Source organism: Salvelinus fontinalis, chromosome 27 (assembly GCF_029448725.1).
Source record: "Salvelinus fontinalis isolate EN_2023a chromosome 27, ASM2944872v1, whole genome shotgun sequence".
Lineage (NCBI taxonomy): Eukaryota > Metazoa > Chordata > Actinopteri > Salmoniformes > Salmonidae > Salvelinus > Salvelinus fontinalis.
The window spans coordinates 41448181-41471434 of record NC_074691.1 but is presented as its reverse complement, the minus strand read 5'-3'; the positions used below and the strand labels follow the sequence as shown (position 1 = coordinate 41471434).

General features: G+C 44.9%; 1 protein-coding gene across 2 annotated transcripts; it reads right to left on the bottom strand.

The window, feature by feature from the left end:
- Nucleotides 1-218: 218 nt before the first annotated feature.
- nme6 (NME/NM23 nucleoside diphosphate kinase 6) lies at nucleotides 219-15095 on the bottom strand. Of its 2 annotated transcripts, XM_055885790.1 has the most exons (7): nucleotides 14946-15010; nucleotides 14385-14476; nucleotides 11574-11676; nucleotides 8043-8082; nucleotides 4456-4616; nucleotides 3081-3274; nucleotides 219-333 (listed from the first exon to the last, which is right to left on the bottom strand). In XM_055885790.1, exons 1-6 carry the CDS (start codon nucleotides 14974-14976, stop codon nucleotides 3123-3125), a joined length of 579 nt encoding a protein of 192 aa, XP_055741765.1. In that variant the 5' UTR covers nucleotides 14977-15010; the 3' UTR covers nucleotides 219-333; nucleotides 3081-3122. The 2 variants fall into 2 exon arrangements, with proteins under 2 accessions (XP_055741765.1, XP_055741766.1); XM_055885791.1 differs by lacking the exon at nucleotides 219-333 and having other exon boundaries at nucleotides 2392-3274; nucleotides 15006-15095.
- Between the last annotated feature and the right edge of the window lie 8159 nt (nucleotides 15096-23254).

Sequence of the window (23254 nt, the reverse complement as noted above, 5' to 3'; positions counted from 1 at the left end):
ACTTTATGAACAACTGACTGTACGAACTAGTGACTGAATGATTTGAGGTGACAACACATCGAGTATCAGCTCTACATGAAGAGAGCTTGATTCGAAACAGATTCAGCTTTGGAGTATGACCTATTATATCCTTCATCTATTGGATAGCTACAGTAGCGTCAGAAGATCCTCCGTACAATTCTCACAAAGTTTTAGACGTTGGTAAAAAAGGAGGAATATGTTGGTTAAATTATTATTTTTTTTTTCACATCTCCAATTCAAATTGAAAAATGTACAACGGAAGCAGTTGGCAATGGCTTAGGATTTCCCTGGTTTGAACGATACACAGTGAATCTGAAAGAGGAAACAAAGGTCACAGGTCACAGCATACAAACATAGCAGTTTTCAATTGCGTTTTTCATATTCAATGGCAAACCGCCTCAGTAAGTAAACGGTCTATTTGTACATTCCAAAGTAACAAGAGCTTGTTAGTAACCTTGGTCAGGTCCTTTTGTCTTAACTCTTTAGTTCACGTTTATCGATATGGACAGTGTACATTTGTACTGACAATAAAACAGATGACGTGTGAGTGCTTTGTGGTTTCATTTCCTTTAAGTCATGTCATAGAAGTTGCATTATTTACATAGTATACACTGCAGACAATTGTGATTGGAATATTGTCCATGGTGCATAATGTGGAAGTACATCTTATATTGTACATTGTAGAAAAATAGTGAAGAAGACAAAACTATGAAATAACACATGTGGAATTATGTAGTACCCCCAAAAAAATTACAAATCAAAATATATTTTAGATTCTTCAAAGTAGCCACCCTTTGCCTTGATGACATATTTATATATATATATATATATATATACACTGCTCAAAAAAATAAAGGGAACACTTAAACAACACAATGTAACTCCAAGTCAATTCCACTTCTGTGAAATCAAACTGTACACTTAGGAAGCAACACTGATTGACAATAAATTTCACATGCTGTTGTGCAAATGGAATAGACAAAAGGTGGAAATTATAGGCAATTAGCAAGACACCCCCCAAAACAAGAGTGATTCTGCAGGTGGTGACCACAGACCACTTCTCAGTTCCTATGCTTCCTGGCTGATGTTTTGGTCACTTTTGAATGCTGGTGGTGCTTTCACTCTAGTGGTAGCATGAGACGGAGTCTACAACCCACACAAGTGGCTCAGGTAGTGCAGTTCATCCAGGATGGCACATCAATGCGAACTGTGGCAAAAAGGTTTGCTGTGTCTGTCAGCGTAGTGTCCAGAGCATGGAGGCGCTACCAGGAGACAGGCCAGTACATCAGGAGACGTGGAGGAGGCTGTAGGAGGGAAACAACCCAGCAGCAGGACCGCTACCTCCGCCTTTGTGCAAGGAGGTGCACTGCCAGAGCCCTGCAAAATGACCTCCAGCAGGCCACAAATGTGCATGTGTCAGCATATGGTCTCACAAGGGGTCTGAGGATCTCATCTCGGTACCTAATGGCAGTCAGGCTACCTCTGGCGAACACATGGAGGGCTGTGCGGCCCCCCAAAGAAATGCCACCCCACACCATGACTGACCCATCGCCAAACCGGTCATGCTGGAGGATGTTGCAGGCAGCAGAACGTTCTCCACGGCGTCTCCAGACTCTGTCACGTCTGTCACATGTGCTCATGTGCTCAGTGTGAACCTGCTTTCATCTGTGAAGAGCACAGGGCGCCAGTGGCGAATTTGCCAATCTTGGTGTTCTCTGGAAAATGCCAAACATCCTGCACGGTGTTGGGCTGTAAGCACAACCCCCACCTGTGGACGTCGGGCCCTCATACCACCCTCATGGAGTCTGTTTCTGACCGTTTGAGCAGACACATGCACATTTGTGGCCTGCTGGAGGTCATTTTGCAGGGCGCTGGCAGTGCACCTCCTTGCACAAAGGCGGAGGTAGCGGTCCTGCTGCTGGGTTGTTGCCCTCCTACGGCCTCCTCCACGTCTCCTGATGTACTGGCCTGTCTCCTGGTAGCGCCTGCATGCTCTGGACACTACGCTGACAGACACAGCAAACCTTTTTGCCACAGCTCGCATTGATGTGCCATCCTGGATGAAGTGCACTACCTGAGCCACTTGTGTGGGTTGTAGACTCCGTCTCATGCTACCACTAGAGTGAGAGCACCGCCAGCATTCAAAAGTGACCAAAACATCAGCCAGGAAGCATAGGAACTGAGAAGTGGTCTGTGGTCACCACCTGCAGAATCACTCTTGTTTTGGGGGGTGTCTTGCTAATTGCCTATAATTTCCACCTTTTGTCTATTCCATTTGCACAACAGCATGGGAAATTTATCGTCAATCAGTGTTGCTTCCTAAGTGGACAGTTTGATTTCACAAAAGTGTGATTGACTTGGAGTTACATTGTGTTGTTTAAGTGTTCCCTTTATTTTTTTGAGCAGTGTATATTTACTATTTTCTAAATTGTAGAATAATAGTGAAGACGACAAAACTATGAAATAACACGTTTTAAAGTTTCTTCCAAGTGCAGTCGCAAAAACCATCAAGCGCTATGATGAAACTGGCTCTCATGAGGACCGCCACAGGAAAGGAAGATCCAGAGTTACCTCTGCTGAAAAAGATAAGTTCATTAGAGTTACCAGCCTCAGAAATTGCCGTACACAAATAAATGCTTCCCAGAGTTCAAGTAACAGACACATCTCAACATCAACTGTTCTGAGGAGACTGTGTGAATCAGGCCTTCATGGTTGAATTGAGTGGAGGAAAAGCAGCCAAACAAGTGCTCAGCATAAGTGGGAAGTCCTTCAAGACTGATGGGAAAGCATTCCAGGTGAAGCTGGTTGAGAGAATGCCAAGCGTGTGCAAAGCTGTCATCAAGACAAAGGGTGGTTACTTTTAAAATTCTCAAATATAAAATAGATTTTGATTTGTTTAACACTTTTCTTGAATTCTACATGTGTTATTTCATCGTTTTGATATCTTCACTATTATTCTACAATGTAGAAAATAGTAAAAACAAAAACCCTTGAGTGAGTAGGTGTGTCCAAACTTTTGACTGGTACTGTACTTATTGAGATATTTTATGAATACAGACCCTGGTCCAGTCACTTGTTTAAATGTGTCCTGAGATCAGCAGTTAGCTGTGAACTGGTAACGTGTGTATCTGTTTCTTCTGGTTATACTCCATACGTCCCTTCCTGAAGCCCAGCTCCTCTCGCTCCATCCACGTCTCCTGACTGAAGTCTGGGAAGAAGAAACGGATCTCTCTCTGCGCCGACTCCACCGAATCTGGAAACGGGAAGAATTTAACATTCCTTTAGAAGAAGACTTTGAAATTAGCCCAAGTTTGGGAAATTACTTTGGCATGTTATGTTTCACGAGATTATTACACAACATCGAGAGTTAAAGGGTTTATGGAAATTAATATTAGTAGAAATCAACAAAATCTTTAAAATGACATTGATGTTATTAAAGTTATGGCATACAGTTTATGGTCAGGAGTCCCAACCACCAGCACCAGCCAGAATATGAAGATAAAGTTGTATATGGGCTGCGATGCTTACCCCCCCCCCCCCCACCCCCACCCCAAAAGTATTGTAGACTGCAAATCAGTGGAGGAGATTACTCAAATTATTCTAGTTGTGGTTGTCTATATTGATAGCTATCATACACATGTGTGTGCCAGAGAACCTTCATCTACAGATCAGTTCACTGCTGTTCCCCTGAACATCATCCATGTTTCTATTTGTTCAGCGCGGCAGGAAACTCTGTAAAAACAGCTACATCCTACAATCTTCTATTAGAAAAACGGTGCTCAGTGTAGAGAGCATGAAGCCATATGTGTAGATAATACCAGGACAGAGGGAAAAACCTCATGGCCCTGGGGCCTTACCAGAGCCGAGAGCCCTGAGGGCCTTACCAGAGCCGAGAGCTCTGGGGGACTTACCAGAGCCCTGACGGCCTTACCAGAGCCGAGAGCTCTGGGGGTACTTACCAGAGCCGAGAGCCCTGGGGGTACTTACCAGAGCCCTGACGGCCTTACCAGAGCCGAGAGCCCTGGGGGTACTTACCAGAGCCGAGAGCTCTGGGGTACTTACCAGAGCCGAGAGCTCTGGGGGCATTACCAGAGCCGAGAGCCCTGGGGGCCTTACCAGAGCCGAGAGCCCTGGGGGCATTACCAGAGCCGAGAGCCCTGGGGGCATTACCAGAGCCCTGGGGGCCTTAACAGAGCCGAGAGTCCTGGGGGCCTTACCAGAGCCGAGAGCCCTGGGGGCCTTACCAGAGCCGAGAGCTCTGGGGGGCCTTACCAGAGCCGAGAGCCCTGGGGGCCTTACCAGAGCCGAGAGCCCTGGGGGCCTTACCAGAGCCGAGAGTCCTGGGGGACTTACCAGAGCCGAGAGCCCTGGGGGACTTACCAGAGCCGAGAGCCCTGGGGGACTTACCAGAGCCGAGAGTCCTGGGGGACTTACCAGAGCCGTGTGTGGTATTCCTGGTGTCAGTGAGTCCGTACTGGGCTCTGATGGTTAAGGGAGAGGTATAGCGTGCCCTGAACACCTTGGTAGGACCCATCAATTCTCTCCAGTGGGTTATGGCGTCCTCTCTAGCCAGGACGTACGCCCGCATCGGACCACTGAATCACAACAGAGAAATGGGGGGAAAGTTTAAAACTAGGGAGCCTTTTGACAAAGAGTTCCTTCCACTCAATCTGTGTGAAGTAGGATACACCAGCACAAGAGTATCACCTTTAAAATATCCAGCAAGTGATGGCCTAAAATCATATTTGCTTTGTAAATATAATTGGGACTACAGGTCAAAATGCAGTGTTTGGTTAAAATGCTCATATGATGAAAACATCATATGATGGATAGAAGTGGTTCATATGGAGAGAAGTGGTTCATATGACTGGATGGATAGAAGTGGTTCATATGGAGAGAAGTGGTTCATATGGCTGGATGGATAGAAGTGGTTCATATGACTGGATGGATAGAAGTGGTTCATATGACTGGATGGAGAGAAGTGGTTCATATGACTGGATGGAGAGAAGTGGTTCATATGGATAGAAGTGGTTCATATGGCTGGATGGATAGAAGTGGTTCATATGGAGAGAAGTGGTTCATATGACTGGATGGAGAGAAGTGGTTCATATGGATAGAAGTGGTTCATATGGCTGGATGGATAGAAGTGGTTCATATGGAGAGAAGTGGTTCATATGACTGGATGGAGAGAAGTGGTTCATATGACTGGATGGATAGAAGTGGTTCATATGACTGGATGGAGAGAAGTGGTTCATATGACTGGATGGATAGAAGTGGTTCATATGGATAGAAGTGGTTCATATGGCTGGATGGATAGAAGTGGTTCATATGGAGAGAAGTGGTTCATATGGCTGGATGGATAGAAGTGGTTCATATGACTGGATGGAGAGAAGTGGTTCGTATGGCTGGATGGATAGAAGTGGTTCGTATGGCTGGATGGATAGAAGTGGTTCATATGACTGGATGGATAGAAGTGGTTCGTATGGCTGGATGGATAGAAGTGGTTCATATGGCTGGATGGATAGAAGTGGTTCATATGACTGGATGGAGAGAAGTGGTTCGTATGACTGGATGGAGAGAAGTGGTTCATATGACTGGATGGAGAGAAGTGGTTCATATGGATAGAAGTGGTTCATATGGCTGGATGGATAGAAGTGGTTCATATGGATAGAAGTGGTTCATATGGCTGGATGGATAGAAGTGGTTCATATGGAGAGAAGTGGTTCATATGGCTGGATGGATAGAAGTGGTTCATATGACTGGATGGAGAGAAGTGGTTCGTATGGCTGGATGGATAGAAGTGGTTCGTATGGCTGGATGGATAGAAGTGGTTCATATGACTGGATGGATAGAAGTGGTTCGTATGGCTGGATGGATAGAAGTGGTTCATATGGCTGGATGGATAGAAGTGGTTCATATGACTGGATGGAGAGAAGTGGTTCATATGGATAGAAGTGGTTCATATGGATAGAAGTGGTTCATATGACTGGATGGATAGAAGTGGTTCATATGGCTGGATGGAGAGAAGTGGTTCATATGGATAGAAGTGGTTCATATGGATAGAAGTGGTTCATATGGATAGAAGTGGTTCATATGACTGGATGGAGAGAAGTGGTTCATATGACTGGATGTAGAGAAGTGGTTCGTATGGCTCTATGGAGAGAAGTGGTTCATCTGGCTGGATGGAGAGAAGTGGTTCATATGGAGAGAAGTGGTTCATATGGATAGAAGTGGTTCATATGACTGGATGGAGAGAAGTGGTTCATATGGCTGGATGGATAGAAGTGGTTCATATGACTGGATGGAGAGAAGTGGTTCATATGACTGGATGGATAGAAGTGGTTCATATGGCTGGATGGAGAGAAGTGGTTCATATGGCTGGATGGATAGAAGTGGTTCATATGGATAGAAGTGGTTCATATGGCTGGATGGAGAGAAGTGGTCGTATGACTGGATGGAGAGAAGTGGTTCATATGACTGGATGGAGAGAAGTGGTTCATATGGAGAGAAGTGGTTCGTATGGCTGGATGGATAGAAGTGGTTCATATGGATAGAAGTGGTTCATATGGATAGGAGTGGTTCATATGACTGGATGGAGAGAAGTGGTTCATATGGCTGGATGGAGAGAAGTGGTTCATATGACTGGATGGAGAGAAGTGGTTCATATGGCTGGATGGAGAGAAGTGGTTCATATGGCTGGATGGATAGAAGTGGTTCATATGGCTGGATGGAGAGAAGTGGTTCATATGACTGGATGGATAGAAGTGGTTCATATGGCTGGATGGAGAGAAGTGGTTCATATGGCTGGATGGAGAGAATTGGTTCATATGGAGAGAAGTGGTTCGTATGACTGGATGGATAGAAGTGGTTCATATGGCTGGATGAAGAGAAGTGGTTCATATGGAGAGAAGTGGTTCATATGACTGGATGGAGAGAAGTGGTTCATATGACTGGATGGATAGAAGTGGTTCATATGACTGGATGGATAGAAGTGGTTCATATGACTGGATGGATAGAAGTGGTTCGTATGACTGGATGTAGAGAAGTGGTTCATATGACTGGATGGAGAGAAGTGGTTCATATGGCTGGATGGATAGAAGTGGTTCATATGGATGGAAGTGGTTCATATGACTGGATGGATAGAAGTGGTTCATATGGCTGGATGGATAGAAGTGGTTCATATGACTGGATGGATAGAAGTGGTTCATATGGCTGGATGGATAGAAGTGGTTCATATGACTGGATGGATAGAAGTGGTTCGTATGACTGGATGGAGAGAAGTGGTTCATATGGCTGGATGGATAGAAGTGGTTCATATGGCTGGATGGATAGAAGTGGTTCGTATGACTGGATGGAGAGAAGTGGTTCATATGGCTGGATGGATAGAAGTGGTTCATATGGATAGAAGTGGTTCATATGGCTGGATGGATAGAAGTGGTTCATATGACTGGATGGAGAGAAGTGGTTCATATGGCTGGATGGATAGAAGTGGTTCATATGACTGGATGGAGAGAAGTGGTTCATATGACTGGATGGAGAGAAGTGGTTCATATGACTGGATGGATAGAAGTGGTTCATATGGATAGAAGTGGTTCGTATGGATAGAAGTGGTTCATATGGATAGAAGTGGTTCATATGGATAGAAGTGGTTCATATGGATAGAAGTGGTTCGTATGGATAGAAGTGGTTCATATGGATAGAAGTGGTTCATATGGATAGAAGTGGTTCATATGACTGGATGGATAGAAGTGGTTCATATGGCTGGATGGATAGAAGTGGTTCATATGGATAGAAGTGGTTCATATGGCTGGATGGATAGAAGTGGTTCATATGGATAGAAGTGGTTCATATGGCTGGATGGATAGAAGTGGTTCATATGGATAGAAGTGGTTCATATGGCTGGATGGATAGAAGTGGTTCGTATATCTATCTATTAGTCCAAATAGGGGGCCATTTGGGACACACATTAAAGTTATGTAAGCTACATTAATAAGTGTGGGGAGAAATTACTTGAAGCTTACCTGGACATGAACTCAACCAGTCTTTGGTAGAAGAACCGTCCTGAGAAATGAGACAAAACACACAAAGACGCATCAAAGATATATGGTGGTTCTATGTGGCGATACGAGGTGGTTCTACGTGGTGATACAAGGTGGTTCTACGTGGTGATACGAGGTGGTTCTACGTGGTGATACGAGGTGGTTCAACGTGGTGATACGAGGTGGTTCTACGTGGTGATACGAGGTGGTTCTACGTGGTGATACGAGGTGGTTCTACGTGGTGATACGAGGTGGTTCTACGTGGTGATACGAGGTGGTTCTACGTGGTGATACGAGGTGGTTCTACGTGGTGATACGAGGTGGTTCTATGTGGTGATACGAGGTGGTTCTATGTGGTGATACGAGGTGGTTCTACGTGGTGATACGAGGTGGTTCTACGTGGTGATACGAGGTGGTTCTACGTGGTGATACGAGGTGGTTCTACGTGGTGATACGAGGTGGTTCTACGTGGTGATACGAGGTGGTTCTACGTGGTGATACGAGGTGGTTCTACGTGGTGATACGAGGTGGTTCTACGTGGTGATACGAGGTGGTTCTACGTGGTGATACGAGGTGGTTCTACGTGGCGATACGAGGTGGTTCTACGTGACGAGGTGGTTCTACGTGACGAGGTGGTTCTACGTGGCGATACGAGGTGGTTCTACGTGGCGATACGAGGTGGTTCTACGTGGTGATACGAGGTGGTTCTACGTGGTGATACGAGGTGGTTCTACGTGGTGATACGAGGTGGTTCTACGTGGTGATACGAGGTGGTTCTACGTGGTGATACGAGGTGGTTCTACGTGGCGATACGAGGTGGTTCTACGTGGTGATACGAGGTGGTTCTACGTGGTGATACGAGGTGGTTCTACGTGGTGATACGAGGTGGTTTTACGTGGCGATACGAGGTGGTTCTACGTGGCGATACGAGGTGGTTCTACGTGGCGATACGAGGTGGTTCTACGTGGCGATACGAGGTGGTTCTACGTGGCGATACGAGGTGGTTCTACGTGGCGATACGTGGTGGTTCTACGTGGTGATACGAGGTGGTTCTACGTGGTGATACGAGGTGGTTCTACGTGGTGATACGAGGTGGTTCTACGTGGTGATACGAGGTGGTTCTACGTGGTGATACGAGGTGGTTCTACGTGGTGATACGAGGTGGTTCTATGTGGTGATACGAGGTGGTTCTATGTGGTGATACGAGGTGGTTCTATGTGGTGATACGAGGTGGTTCTATGTGGTGATACGAGGAGGTTCTATGTGTTGATACGAGGTGGTTCTATGTGGTGATATGAGGTGGTTCTATGTGGTGATATGAGGTGGTTCTATGTTGTGGTTGTAGAGCATGGCGCTTATCCCCATGGAAACATGTATGCTTGCATTTGGGGCTGCAGGTAGTCTAGTGGTTAGAGCGTTGGACTAGTAACCGGAAGGTTGCAAGATCAAATCCCCGAGCTGACAAGGTAAAAATCTGTCGTTCTGCCCCTAAACAAGGCACTGTTCCTAGGCTGTCATTGAAAATAAGAATTTGTTCTTAACTGACTTGCCTAGTTAAATAAAGACAAAATAAATAAAGAAATAAAAATTAAAGAGTCAGCTAAATGGATTATTATTATAATAAAAGCATTTGCTAGATTCTTTAACATGAGGGAAAAAACTAAGTAAACATTTGATCAAGATAATCAATATATATATATATATATATATATATATATATATATATATATATATATATATATATGAGTGCATTCAGAAAGTATTCAGACCCCTTGTCTTTTTCCACATTATGTTAAGTTACAGCCTTATAACATGGATAAAATAAAAACAATTTATCTCAATCAATCTACACACAATACCCCGTAAAGAAAAAGCAAAAACAGGTTTTTAGAAATGTTAGCAAAATGTATTTAAAATAACAAAACAAAAATACCTTATTTACATAAGTATTCAGACCAAAGAGAGCTGGATGAATCATTCTGGGTATTGACTGGTCTCTTTGCCACACCCACTGCTGACAGTTGTATAAAATCAAGCCCACAGCCATGCAATCTCCATAGACAAACATTGGCGATAGAATGGCCTTACTGAAGAGCTCAGTGACTTTCAACGTGGCACCGTCATAGGATGCCACCTTTCCAACAAGTCTGTTCGTCCAATTTCTGCCCTGCTAGAGCTGCCCCGGTCAACTGTAAGTGCTGTTATTGTGAAGTGGAAACGTCTAGGAGAAACAACGGCTCAGCCACGAAATGGTAGGCCACACAAGCTCACAGAACGGGACCACCGAGTGCTGAAGCGAGTAGATCGTAAAAATCGTCTGTCCTCGGTTGCAACACTCACTATCGCATTCCAATCTGCCTCTGGAAGCAACGTCAGCACAAGAACTGTTCGTCAGCAGCTTCATGAAATGGGTTTCCGTGGCCAAGCAGCTCTCACACAAGCCTAAGTTCACCATCCGCAATGCCAAGTGTTGGCTGGAGTGATGAATCACGCTTCTTCATTTGGCAGTCCGACGGACGAATGTGGGTTTGGCATATTTAAAAATATATATATATTTAACCTTTATTTTACTAGGCAAGTCAGTTAAGAACAAATTCATATTTTACAATGACGGCCTACGACCCTGTGGTCATACCTCCGGATATTGACTCGGCCACACGAGCCTGACGAGCCACACGAGCCTGCTTTTTTGCGGCACAGTTGATGGAGCGCAGAGCTACGGGCCAGAAGGTTGAGGGATTCGAGCCGCACTCCCTGCCTGTTTCGTTACACTGGTGTCAGGAATATCACCACAGACAAGCTCACTCTCCCTGCCTGTTTCATTACACTGGTGTCAGGAATATCACCACAGACAAGCTCACTCTCCCTGCCTGTTTCATTACACTGGTGTCAGGAATATCACCACAGACAAGCTCACTCTCCCTGCCTGTTTCGTTACACTGGTGTCAGGAATATCACCACAGACAAGCTCACACTCCCTGCCTGTTTCATTACACTGGTGTCAGGAATATCACCACAGACAAGCTCACACTCCCTGCCTGTTTCATTACACTGGTGTCAGGAATATCACCACAGACAAGCTCACACTCCCTGCCTGTTTCATTACACTGGTGTCAGGAATATCACCACAGACAAGCTCACTCTCCCTGCCTGTTTCATTACACTGGTGTCAGGAATATCACCACAGACAAGCTCACACTCCCTGCCTGTTTCATTACACTGGTGTCAGGAATATCACCACAGACAAGCTCACTCTCCCTGCCTGTTTCATTACACTGGTGTCAGGAATATCACCACAGACAAGCTCACTCTCCCTGCCTGTTTCATTACACTGGTGTCAGGAATATCACCAGACAAGCTCACACTCCCTGCCTGTTTCATTACAATACATATAAAGCTAATGTTTTCTATGGTAGAACCATACATAGCTGATAAAAATGTAACTGCGTGTTCCGAATAGGACCCATAAAGATATACGTTGTAATTCGACGGTAGAACCATCTAGAACCGTACCTGCATGTTCAGAGTAGAACTTCTCAGAGTCCTGTCTCCTCCACACCAGGTCTTTGGACCTGACAATGATGAAGTTGTTCTCCAGGATTCTCTGGTGAAGGGCCTGGAAGGTAGAGAATTATATATTACTTCCTGTTCTCTAGGATTCTCTGGTGAAGGGCCTGGAAGGTAGAGAAGTATATATTACTTCCTGTTCTCTAGGATTCTCTGGTGAAGGGCCTGGAAGGTAGAGAAGTATATATTACTTCCTGTTCTCTAGGATTCTCTGGTGAAGGGCCTGGAAGGTAGAGAAGTATATATTACTTGCTGTTCTCTAGGATTCTCTGGTGAAGGGCCTGGAAGGTAGAGAAGTATATATTACTTCCTGTTCTCTAGGATTCTCTGGTGAAGGGCCTGGAAGGTAGAGACGTTACTTCTCATCCAGATACTAAATAGAGTATACAGTACTACTCTCATCTAAATACTAGACTTTCACCTACAATGTGGGACTCCAGTGGATATCATCACCATTGTATGAGTTTGCTCAGTCATAAATCTTATTTACACCATTTTACATTTTGGAACTCTGAAAAAATGTCAACAACCTAATATTGATGGATGTTATTAGATCTTAGAAATCCCGCCCCCTAAAACTCCCCTCCTGTGCAGATAAAGGGAGACAGACAGACAATCAGCTTTAAAAGGAACGGATGTATTCAAATGGAACAGTGCATTAAATTTAATCTGTGATGATCAATGCATTTTTCCCCTCTCCTTTCTTTGAGCCATTGGGCAGGGTAATTAAATCAGAAAATAACAGAGAAGTCTAAATAACTGCTTGTTGTTTCTCATTCAGTTCATTTATGATCCTATATGCACAATTAGAATATTCCAATAAGATCTGTCCACTCTCCAATTGTGTGAACGATAAAAAAATTTGAAGATGCAGCTGGAATTGGTGTTTATTATGGACCATTGAAAATGACTTCATAAATCAACTTCTCACAATCAATGTTTTGAAAAGCTGATGTGATCAACTCCTAAAATGATCAAGTGTTTACAATAGGCAAAGATACTATCATACTGGTAACTAACCACAAGAAACTATCATACTGGTAACTAACCACAAGATACTATCATACTGGTGACTAACCACAAGATACTATCATACTGGTAACTAACCACAAGATACTATCATACTGGTAACTAACCACAAGATACTATCATACTGGTAACTAACCACAAGATACTATCATACTGGTAACTAACCACAAGATACTATCATACTGGTAACTAACCACAAGATACTATCATACTGGTAACTAACCACAAAATACTATCATACTGGTAACTAACCACAAGAAACTATCATACTGGTAACTAACCACAAAATACTATCATACTGGTAACTAACCACAACATACTATCATACTGGTAACTAACCACAAGATACTATCATACTGGTAACTAACCACAAGATACTATCATACTGGTAACTAACCACAAGATACTATCATACTGGTAACTAACCACAAGATACTATCATACTGGTAACTAACCACAACACACTATCATACTGGTAACTAACCACAAGAAACTATCATACTGGTAACTAACCACAAGATACTATCATACTGGTAACTAACCACAAGATACTATCATACTGGTAACTAACCACAAGATACTATCATACTGGTGACTAACCACAAGATACTATCATACTGGTAACTAACCACAGGATACTATCATACTGGTGACTAACCACAAGATACTATCATACTGGTGACTAACCACAAGATACTATCATACTGGTAACTAACCACAAGATACTATCATACTGGTAACTAACCACAAGATACTATCATACTGGTGACTAACCACAAGATACTATCATACTGGTAACTAACCACAAGATACTATCATACTGGTGACTAACCACAAGATACTATCATACTGGTAACTAACCACAAGATACTATCATACTGGTAACTAACCACAAGATACTATCATACTGGTGACTAACCACAAGATACTATCATACTGGTAACTAACCACAAGATACTATCATACTGGTAACTAACCACAAAATACTATCATACTGGTAACTAACCACAACATACTATCATACTGGTAACTAACCACTAGATACTATCATACTGGTAACTAACCACAAGATACTATCATACTGGTAACTAACCACAAAATACTATCATACTGGTAACTAACCACAAGATACTATCATACTGGTAACTAACCACAAGATACTATCATACTGGTAACTAACCACAAGATACTATCATACTGGTAACTAACCACAAGATACTATCATACTGGTAACTAACCACAAGATACTATCATACTGGTAACTAACCACAAGACACTATCATACTGGTAACTAACCACAAGATACTATCATACTGGTAACTAACCACAAGATACTATCATACTGGTAACTAACCACAAGACACTATCATACTGGTAACTAACCACAAGATACTATCATACTGGTAACTAACCACAAGATACTATCATACTGGTAACTAACCACAAGATACTATCATACTGGTAACTAACCACAAGATACTATCATACTGGTAACTAACCCCCTTTATGCCGTCTTCTGTCTGTGCAATAGGTGTTTTCAAACTGTAGCTAATCTGAAATGGTTCTGATATGTGATGTGGATAATTGTAATTTGGTCTACAAAAACACATGATTTCAACATGATTATCTGAATAGCCTAATGTGTGTGTGTGTCCATAGCCTACAGTATAATGTAGCGAGTATTTACAATCACGGATTCCATTAAACAAACGAAAGCAACTCGCTGACCTCCAAGATGACAGGATGCGCCACTGCATCAGGCTTGATGACCGCGAGGGTGAGCTGCAGTGCTTTCGCACAGCGATGTGAGGTTAACATGCCTGGAAAATGGCAAAGAACAAAAGGTAAATAACTAAATTGTTGTGGTAAGCAAAGAACACACGTCCCCCGTTTGCATTCTCTTTGCACAACAGTACCAGCTAGCATTCAGATTCAATTTAGCTGGATAACATTACAGAATACGGAAACAAATTGCACCGCACAGAATAGTGTAACGTTACTGTAATTAATGTTAGATAGCTAGCTCGTATGAGAAAATTAACAGGTGCATTGGAAATAGCAGGCTACTCCAGTTACTTTGACAGTCTAAATTTAGCAAGAAAGTAAAAGTCCTGAAGGTACAACGCGTGTTTATTAGTAGCTAGATAATGTAATGTTTTCAGTGATATTTATATGGGCGCCACCATCTTTGGTAAATGTAACTTGCGTTAGCTACCGTTGTTGTTCGTTACATCAAAGTATTAATTACATATCGACATTAACATACGTTTTGAGGCAGTTAAAAGCTACCTTTGAATCTTAATAGCTTATTAATTAACATTTATTCGAATGTTCTGCCCTTTCTCCTACCTGATCCGCTCTTAAAGAGTCCCCAAATTCCTCAACCCCAATTTTAGGTTCCACATGTTTAATGTTCCGCGTATTTGACACATTATACAGTAGCCCAAAGGCCCGGCAGATGGCGATATTGAGTCGTTTCATTTGACCTTCATCGTAAAGTGACTGCATGCAGCCGGCTAAACACTCCTATCCCCCGTGGACCGGTTCGTACATAAAACATTCTCCATTCCGGTAGCAAAGCCTTCAATTTCTTCCTTAACTCGATTTTATTGAGAGAAGGCAAGGGGGGAAAAGCATGGGAAATATGTGTACTTTCTATAAGAAACAACATTTTCTACCACTGCTAGAGTGGCTAATGCTACTTCCTGATGTTGCACATACGTTCAGCCAGGGGTAAACAATAGACTGCTGCAAGCAGATTAGCTGAACTCAATATGCAACATCCCGGGAATAGCATTCCGAGGATCCACTCTAGCATGGTGGTGGAAAATGATTTCATAAATAAAGTACTCATATTTTCCATGTTTTTCCCCCCGCCTTCTCGCCATTAAATCAGGTTAAAGGGATACTTTAAGATTTTGGCAATGAAACCCTTTATATAACTACTTCCCCAGAGTCAGATGAACTCGTGGAGACCATGTTTATATCTCTGTGTGCAGTTTTGAAGGAAGTTGCTAACTAGCATTAGCACAGTGACAGGAAGTCTATGGTAACTGCTAGCATGCTAGTAGATACCATAGACTTCCAGTCATTGCAGAACTACCTTTGACTTCCTTCGTACTGGATGCAGAGACATTAAATGGTATCCATGAGTTAATCTGACTCTGGGGAAGTAGATGAAGGGCTTCGTTAACAAAATCCCAAAGTATCCCTTTAAGGAGGAAATGCACACCTTTGCAGCCTGAATGGAGAATGTTTTATGTATGAACCGGTCCACGGGAGGACGGTAAGATGTTACCGGGGGATCGGTAAGATGTTACCGGGGGACAGTAAGATGTTACCGGGGGACGGTAAAATGAAACTACTCCATAAAATGAACGGTCATATGTCTTGCACTAGTGTTCAATTTGACAAATTAATTTTTTGTCATGCCTATGCACTTCAAATATGAACGACGAAACCCCTTTCCCTTTGTGGCACAATCACTGATCAACATCTGTGTGGCTGGCTATGTACACACAAAAATCAACATCTAGGCTGGTTCATGTATCACTGTTTATCTGTGTATGTGTTGACAGATCAACAAAGCCATGATGACAAGTCCCACAGCTTGTTCCTTTTACAGCCATGGTATCCACAGTACATCAAACATGCTCTTTAAGCATTCCATTGTACTGTATGTACCCTGTGCATATGACAAATAAACTTGACTTGAGTCTCACTCAGACACCATCTAAACACCAGTCTGGTTTGCGTCACTTGATTTGAAGATGTTTTATGTAATCCACCAAAATATTTCTGCAAGAAAATGCCTCATTTCTGTTGATATAATAAAGGACAGTCAAACATTGGGAGTAACAATGGAATGGTAACAGTGAGGATGGAGTGGACAGACACTGAGTGTACAAAACATTAAGAACGCTTTCCTAATATTTAGTTGGGCTGCGGGTCTAAACACGCCTGACACCTACTACCATACTTCTTTCTGAATAGCACACAATCCATGTCTCAATTGTCTCAAGGCTTAACAATCCTTCTATAACCCGTCTCCTCCCCTTCATCTACACTGATTGAAGTGAATTTAATAGCGGCATCAATTAAGGATCGTATCTTTCACCTGGATTCACCTGGTCAGTTTATGTCATGGAATGAGCAGGTGTTCCTAATGTTTTGTACACTCAGTGTCGATGACAGATCTTTGTCTTTGGAATCCTGTCAACGTGAGAAACTGACCATGACAGCTCTGAACACCTGGCAACACATTCCCACAGGGAGGGATGTCACGCCCTGGAAAAGAAGGATGACATTCAGGGGAAATACAGAGGGGGGGTGAGAGAGAGAGAGAGAGAGAGAGAGGTGGGGAAGGAAGAGAGAGAGAACTGGAATGCTATTTGGCCCTGAACAAAGAGTGCACAGTGGCAGAATACCTGACCACTGTGACTGACCCAAACTTATGGAAAACTTTGACTATGTACAGACTCAGTGAGCATAGCTTTGCTCTCGAGCGAGGCCACCGTAGGCAGACCTGGCTCTCAAGAGAGGACAGGCTATGTGCACACTGCCAACAGAATTAGGTGGAAACAGCTGCCCTTCCTAACCTCCTGCCAAATGTATGGTCATATTAGAGAGACATATTTCCCTCAGATTACACAGACCCACAAAAAAACTCTACAGTGTGCCATCACAGCAGCAAAATTTGTGACCTGTTGGCACAAGAAAAGGGCAACCAGTGAAGAACAAACACCATTGTAAATACAACCCATATTTATGCTCATTTATTTTCCCTTTTGTACTTCAACACATCGTTACAACACTGTATAAACACATAATATGACATTTGAAATGTCTCTATTCCTTTGGATGGTTACTGTTCATGCTTGATTGTTTACGTCAATTTTGTTTATTGTCTATTTCCCTTGCTTTGGCAATGTAAACATATGTTTCCCATGCCAATAAATCCCTTTTAATTGATTTGAATTGAGAGACAAATTAAATGGAAGTAGAGGTGGGGAGGGGAGTTTGGAGGCCCACAGATTTTTTCCCACCTGCCACAGCCATGTGACACCACAGCTGTTACCTCCTCTGAAGAGGAGAAGGGAGAGGGCGGGAGAGAGAGAGTGGGGAGGGAGGGAGAAGATGTGGAGTGAGAAAGAGAGGGGGAGGGAGAAGAGGGCGGAGGGAGAAGAGGGGGAGGGAGAAGAGGAGGGGAGAGAGAAGAGGGTGGTGGGAGGGGTGGTGGTGGTGGCGAGAGGAGAGGGTGGTGGAGAGGGGGAGTGAGCTAAATGCTTATGTCCCAGCGCATCACACTTACTCTATAAAGCTAAATACTACAGTGCATCACACCACTCTATAAAGCTAAATACTACAGTGCATCACACCACTCTATAAAGCTAAATACTACAGTGCATCACACCACTCTATAAAGCTAAATACCACAGTGCATCACACCACTCTATAAAGCTAAATGCTACAGTGCATCACACCACTCTATAAAGCTAAATGCTACAGTGCATCACACCACTCTATAAAGCTAAATGCTACAGTGCATCACACCACTCTATAAAGCTAAATGCTACAGTGCATCACACCACTCTATAAAGCTAAATGCTACAGTGCATCACACCACTCTATAAAGCTAAATACTACAGTGCATCACACCACTCTATAAAGCTAAATGCTACAGTGCATCACACCACTCTATAAAGCTAAATACTACAGCGCATCACACCACTCTATAAAGCTAAATGCTACAGTGCATCACACCACTCTATAAAGCTAAATGCTACAGTGCATCACACCACTCTATAAAGCTAAATGCTACAGTGCATCACACCACTCTATAAAGCTAAATGCTTACTCATCCATTAATACTAAGGGCTTTACAGTAAATCACTGATAATTTGTCATAATATATAATAGAGATGAACACAATGCTGAGAAACTGACTGACTGACTGACTGGTTGGCTGGCTGACTCACTGGCTGACTGGCTGGCTGGCTGACTGGCTGGCTGGCTGGCTGACTCCCTGGCTGGCTGACCGGCTGGCTGACCGGCTGGCTGACTTGCTGACTCCCTGACTGGCTGACAGGCTGGCTGGCTGACTTGCTGACTCACTGGCTGACTCCCTGACTGACTCCATGACTCCCTGACTGGCTGGCTGGCTGGCTGGCTGGCTGGCTGACTGGCTGGCTTGCTGGCTGGTTGGCTGACTGACTGACTCACTGACTGACTGGCTGGCTGGCTGGCTGGCTGGCTGGTTGGCTGGCTGACTGACTGACTGACTCACTGGCTGGCTGACTCACTGGCTGGCTCACTGGCTGACTGGCTGACTGACTGGCTGACTGGCTGACTCCTTGACTCCCTGACTGACTGGCTGGCTGGCTGGCTGACTTGCTGACTCGCTGGCTGACTCCCTGACTGACTGACTGACTGGCTGGCTGAATGACTTCCTGACTAACTGACTAACTGACTGGCTGACTGGCTGGCTGGCTGGCTGGCTGGCTGGTTGGCTGGCTGACTGACTGACTGACTCACTGACTGACTGACTCACTGGCTGACTCACCGGCTGACTCACTGGCTGACTGGCTGACTGACTGGCTGACTGGCTGACTCCTTGACTCCCTGACTGACTGGCTGACTCACTGACTGACTCACTGGCTGACTCACTGGCTGAACCACTGGCTGACTCACTGGCTGACTGGCTGACTGACTGACTCACTGGCTGACTCACTGGCTGACTGGCTGACTGGCTGACTCCTTGACTCCCTGACTGACTGGCTGGCTGGCTGGCTGACTTGCTGACTCGCTGGCTGACTCCCTGACTGACTGACTGGCTGGCTGACTGACTGACTGACTTCCTGACTAACTGACTGAATGACTGGCTGACTGGCTGGCTGGCTGACTGACTGACTGAATGACTGGCTGGCTGGCTGGTTGGCTGGCTGACTGACTGACTCACTGACTGACTGACTGACTCACTGGCTGACTCACTGGCTGACTGGCTGACTGACTGGCTGACTGGCTGACTCCTTGACTCCCTGACTGACTGGCTGGCTGGCTGGCTGACTTGCTGACTCGCTGGCTGACTCCCTGACTGACTGACTGACTGACTGACTGGCTGGCTGACTGACTTCCTGACTAACTGACTGACTGACTGACTGACTGGCTGGCTGACTGGCTGGCTGGTTGGCTGGCTGACTGACTGACTCACTGACTGACTGACTCACTGGCTGACTCACCGGCTGACTCACTGGCTGACTGAATGACTGACTGGCTGACTGGCTGACTCCTTGACTCCCTGACTGACTGGCTGACTCACTGACTGACTCACTGGCTGACTCACTGGCTGACTGGCTGACTGACTGACTCACTGGCTGACTCACTGGCTGACTGGCTGACTGGCTGACTGGCTGACTCCTTGACTCCCTGACTGACTGGCTGGCTGGCTGACTTGCTGACTCGCTGGCTGACTCCCTGACTGACTGACTGGCTGGCTGACTGACTTCCTGACTAACTGACTGACTTACTGACTGAATGACTGTCTGACTGGCTGACTGACTGACTGAATGACTGGCTGGCTGGCTGGCTGGTTGGCTGGCTGACTGACTGACTCACTGACTGACTGACTGACTCACTGGCTGACTCACCGGCTGACTCACTGGCTGACTGGCTGACTGACTGGCTGACTTGCTGACTCCTTGACTCCCTGACTGACTGGCTGACTCACTGACTGACTCACTGGCTGACTCACTGGCTGACCCACTGGCTGACTCACTGGCTGACTGGCTGACTGACTGACTCACTGGCTGACTCACTGGCTGACTCACTGGCTGACTGGTTGGCTGGCTGACTGACTGACTGGCTGACTCACTGACTGACTCACTGACTGACTCACTGGCTGACTCACTGGCTGACTCATTGACTCACTGGCTGACTCACTGACTGAATGGCTGGCTGGCTGACTCACTGGCTGGCTGGCTGGCTGGCTGGCTGGCTGGCTGACTGGCTGGCTGGCTGACTGGCTGAATGACTGGATTACTGACTGACTCCTTGACACCCTGACTGACTGACTGACTGGCTGACTCCTTGACTCCCTGACTGACTGACTGGCTGGCTCACTGACTGACTCACTGGCTGACTGGCTGACTGACTCACTGACTCACTGACTGGCTGACTGGCTAAATGACTGACTGGCTGACTGACTGGCTGACAGACTCACTCGCTGACTGGCTGACTGACTGACTCACTGACTGGTTGACTGGCTGACTGACTCACTGACTGGCTGACTGACTCGCTCACTGGCTAACTTACTCACTGGCTGACCGACTGATTGGCTGACTGGCTCACTGGCTGACTTACTGACTGCATGACTCACTGACTCACTGACTGACTGACAGACTGGCTGACTGACTGACTGGCTGACTCCATGACTCACTGACTCACTGACTTACTGACTGCCTCAGGGAGACAGATAGCCATTGTAGCCCCTTCAACCACAATGTGGAGAGACGGACCACAAGCCTGTTTCAAACCCACAGACACAGTTCTAATCAGCACACTCTACGCTAACAGAGCGACGGAGCTACGTGTACGCAGAACTACGTACGTCTGAAAATGACACTCTATCGCTGCGTTTGCGTAGTTTGCGTGAAGTGTGTAGCGGCCTTAAACCCATGTCTGGTTGGCATCTGATCCTGTATCATCTTTGTTCTCTCTCTCTGATCCTGTATCATCTTTGTTCTCTCTCTCTCTCTGATCCTGTATCATCTTTGTTCTCTCTCTCTCTCTGATCCTGTATCATCTTTGTTCTCTCTCTCTTTCTGATCCTGTATCATCTTTATTCACTCTCTGATCCTGTATCATCTTGTTATCTCTCTCTCTGATCCTGTTTCATCTTGTTCTCTCTCTGATCCTGTATCATCTTGTTATCTCTCTCTCTGATCCTGTTTCATCTTGTTCTCTCTCTGATCCTGTATCATCTTGTTATCTCTCTGATCCTGTATCATCTTGTTATCTCTCTCTCTGATCCTGTTTCATCTTGTTCTCTTTCTGATCCTGTATCATCTTGTTATCTCTCTCTCTGATCCTGTATCGTCTTTGTTCTCTCTATCTCCAACTCAGGTATCAAACATCCTCAGCTGGTCTACAGGCAGGCAGAGAGACACGGATCATCCTAGGGCCACACTCACTCACACATGCCGTCACCATCCCCCAACCCCCCTGGTTGACTATCTGAGCCTGGGCGTTGCTGCTGTTACTTGGCCCTGCCTGCAGTTGTCGTTCCTTTTGGTGGAACGAACGGACGGTTAGGGCAGCTGTCTGGCTAACTGACCCTCAGAGGAGCTTGGGTGTCCGAACAACCGGCCGGCATTCTGCAAGCAGAGCAGGGGGTCATGTGAAGGAGATGTGTGTCACATGGCACGAGGTTGATCACTTCTATGTAATATTACAGATTCTCAGGCTGATCACTTTCCTCTGCTATAGATCTGCCAGGTTTTCAGGCTGATCACTTTCCTCTGCTACAGATCTGCCAGGTTTTCAGGCTGATCACTTTCCTCTGCTATAGATCTGCTAGGTTTTCAGGCTGATCACTTTCCTCTGCTACAGATCTGCCAGGTTTTCAGAATCAGCCAGAATGTGGTGACTTTTGTGCTGAATACAGATGAAAACATCAGATCAACCAATCAAACAAGTGGACATTATCACATGTATGTATTGGTGATAAACAAGCCTTGCTAATCAACATAATATTGCTGCTCCATAGACTTCTGTCAGAAAATGAAGCCTGTCAAATAGACTCATCCTCTATCAATATCTGACATTACCTGGCAACCCAAAACTCCTTGCACCAGCCAAACGTCACGCCAGTCAAATAGACTCATCCTCTATCAATATCTGACATTACCTGGCAACCCAAAACTCCTTGCTCCAGCCAAAACGCTACGTTAGTTTCTTCTCCCCGATGAGGATCTGAGTACCTCCCCGATGATTTCTAGAACGCAAACACATTCTAACTGTTCTGATTGGTCCCCAGAAACAGATGGGCTGAGCCAAAAACACAGGTGGATAAAGATGCGTTTTGAAAATTTCGTCATTGGCTTTGATACTCTGAGTGGTTATCGTTGATGACTTTGTTTTGGCTTTGATACGCTGAGTGGTTATCGTTGATGACTTTGTTTTGGCTTTGATACGCTGAGTGGTTATCGTTGATGACTTTGTTTTGGCTTTGATACGCTGAGTGGTTATCGTTGATGAATTTGTTTTGGCTTTGATACTCTGAGTGGTTATCATTGATGACTTTGTTTTGGCTTTGATACTCTGAGTGGTTATCATTGATGACTTTGTTTTGGCTTTGATACTCTGAGTGGTTGTCGTTGATGACTTTGTTTTGGCTTTGATACTCTGAGTGGTTATCGTTGATGACTTTATTTTGGCTTTGATACTCTGAGTGGTTATCGTTGATGACTTTGTTTTGGCTTTGATACTCTGAGTGGTTATCGTTGATGACTTTGTTTTGGCTTTGATACTCTGAGTGGTTATCATTGATGACTTTGTTTTGGCTTTGATACTCTGAGTGGTTATCGTTGATGACTTTGTTT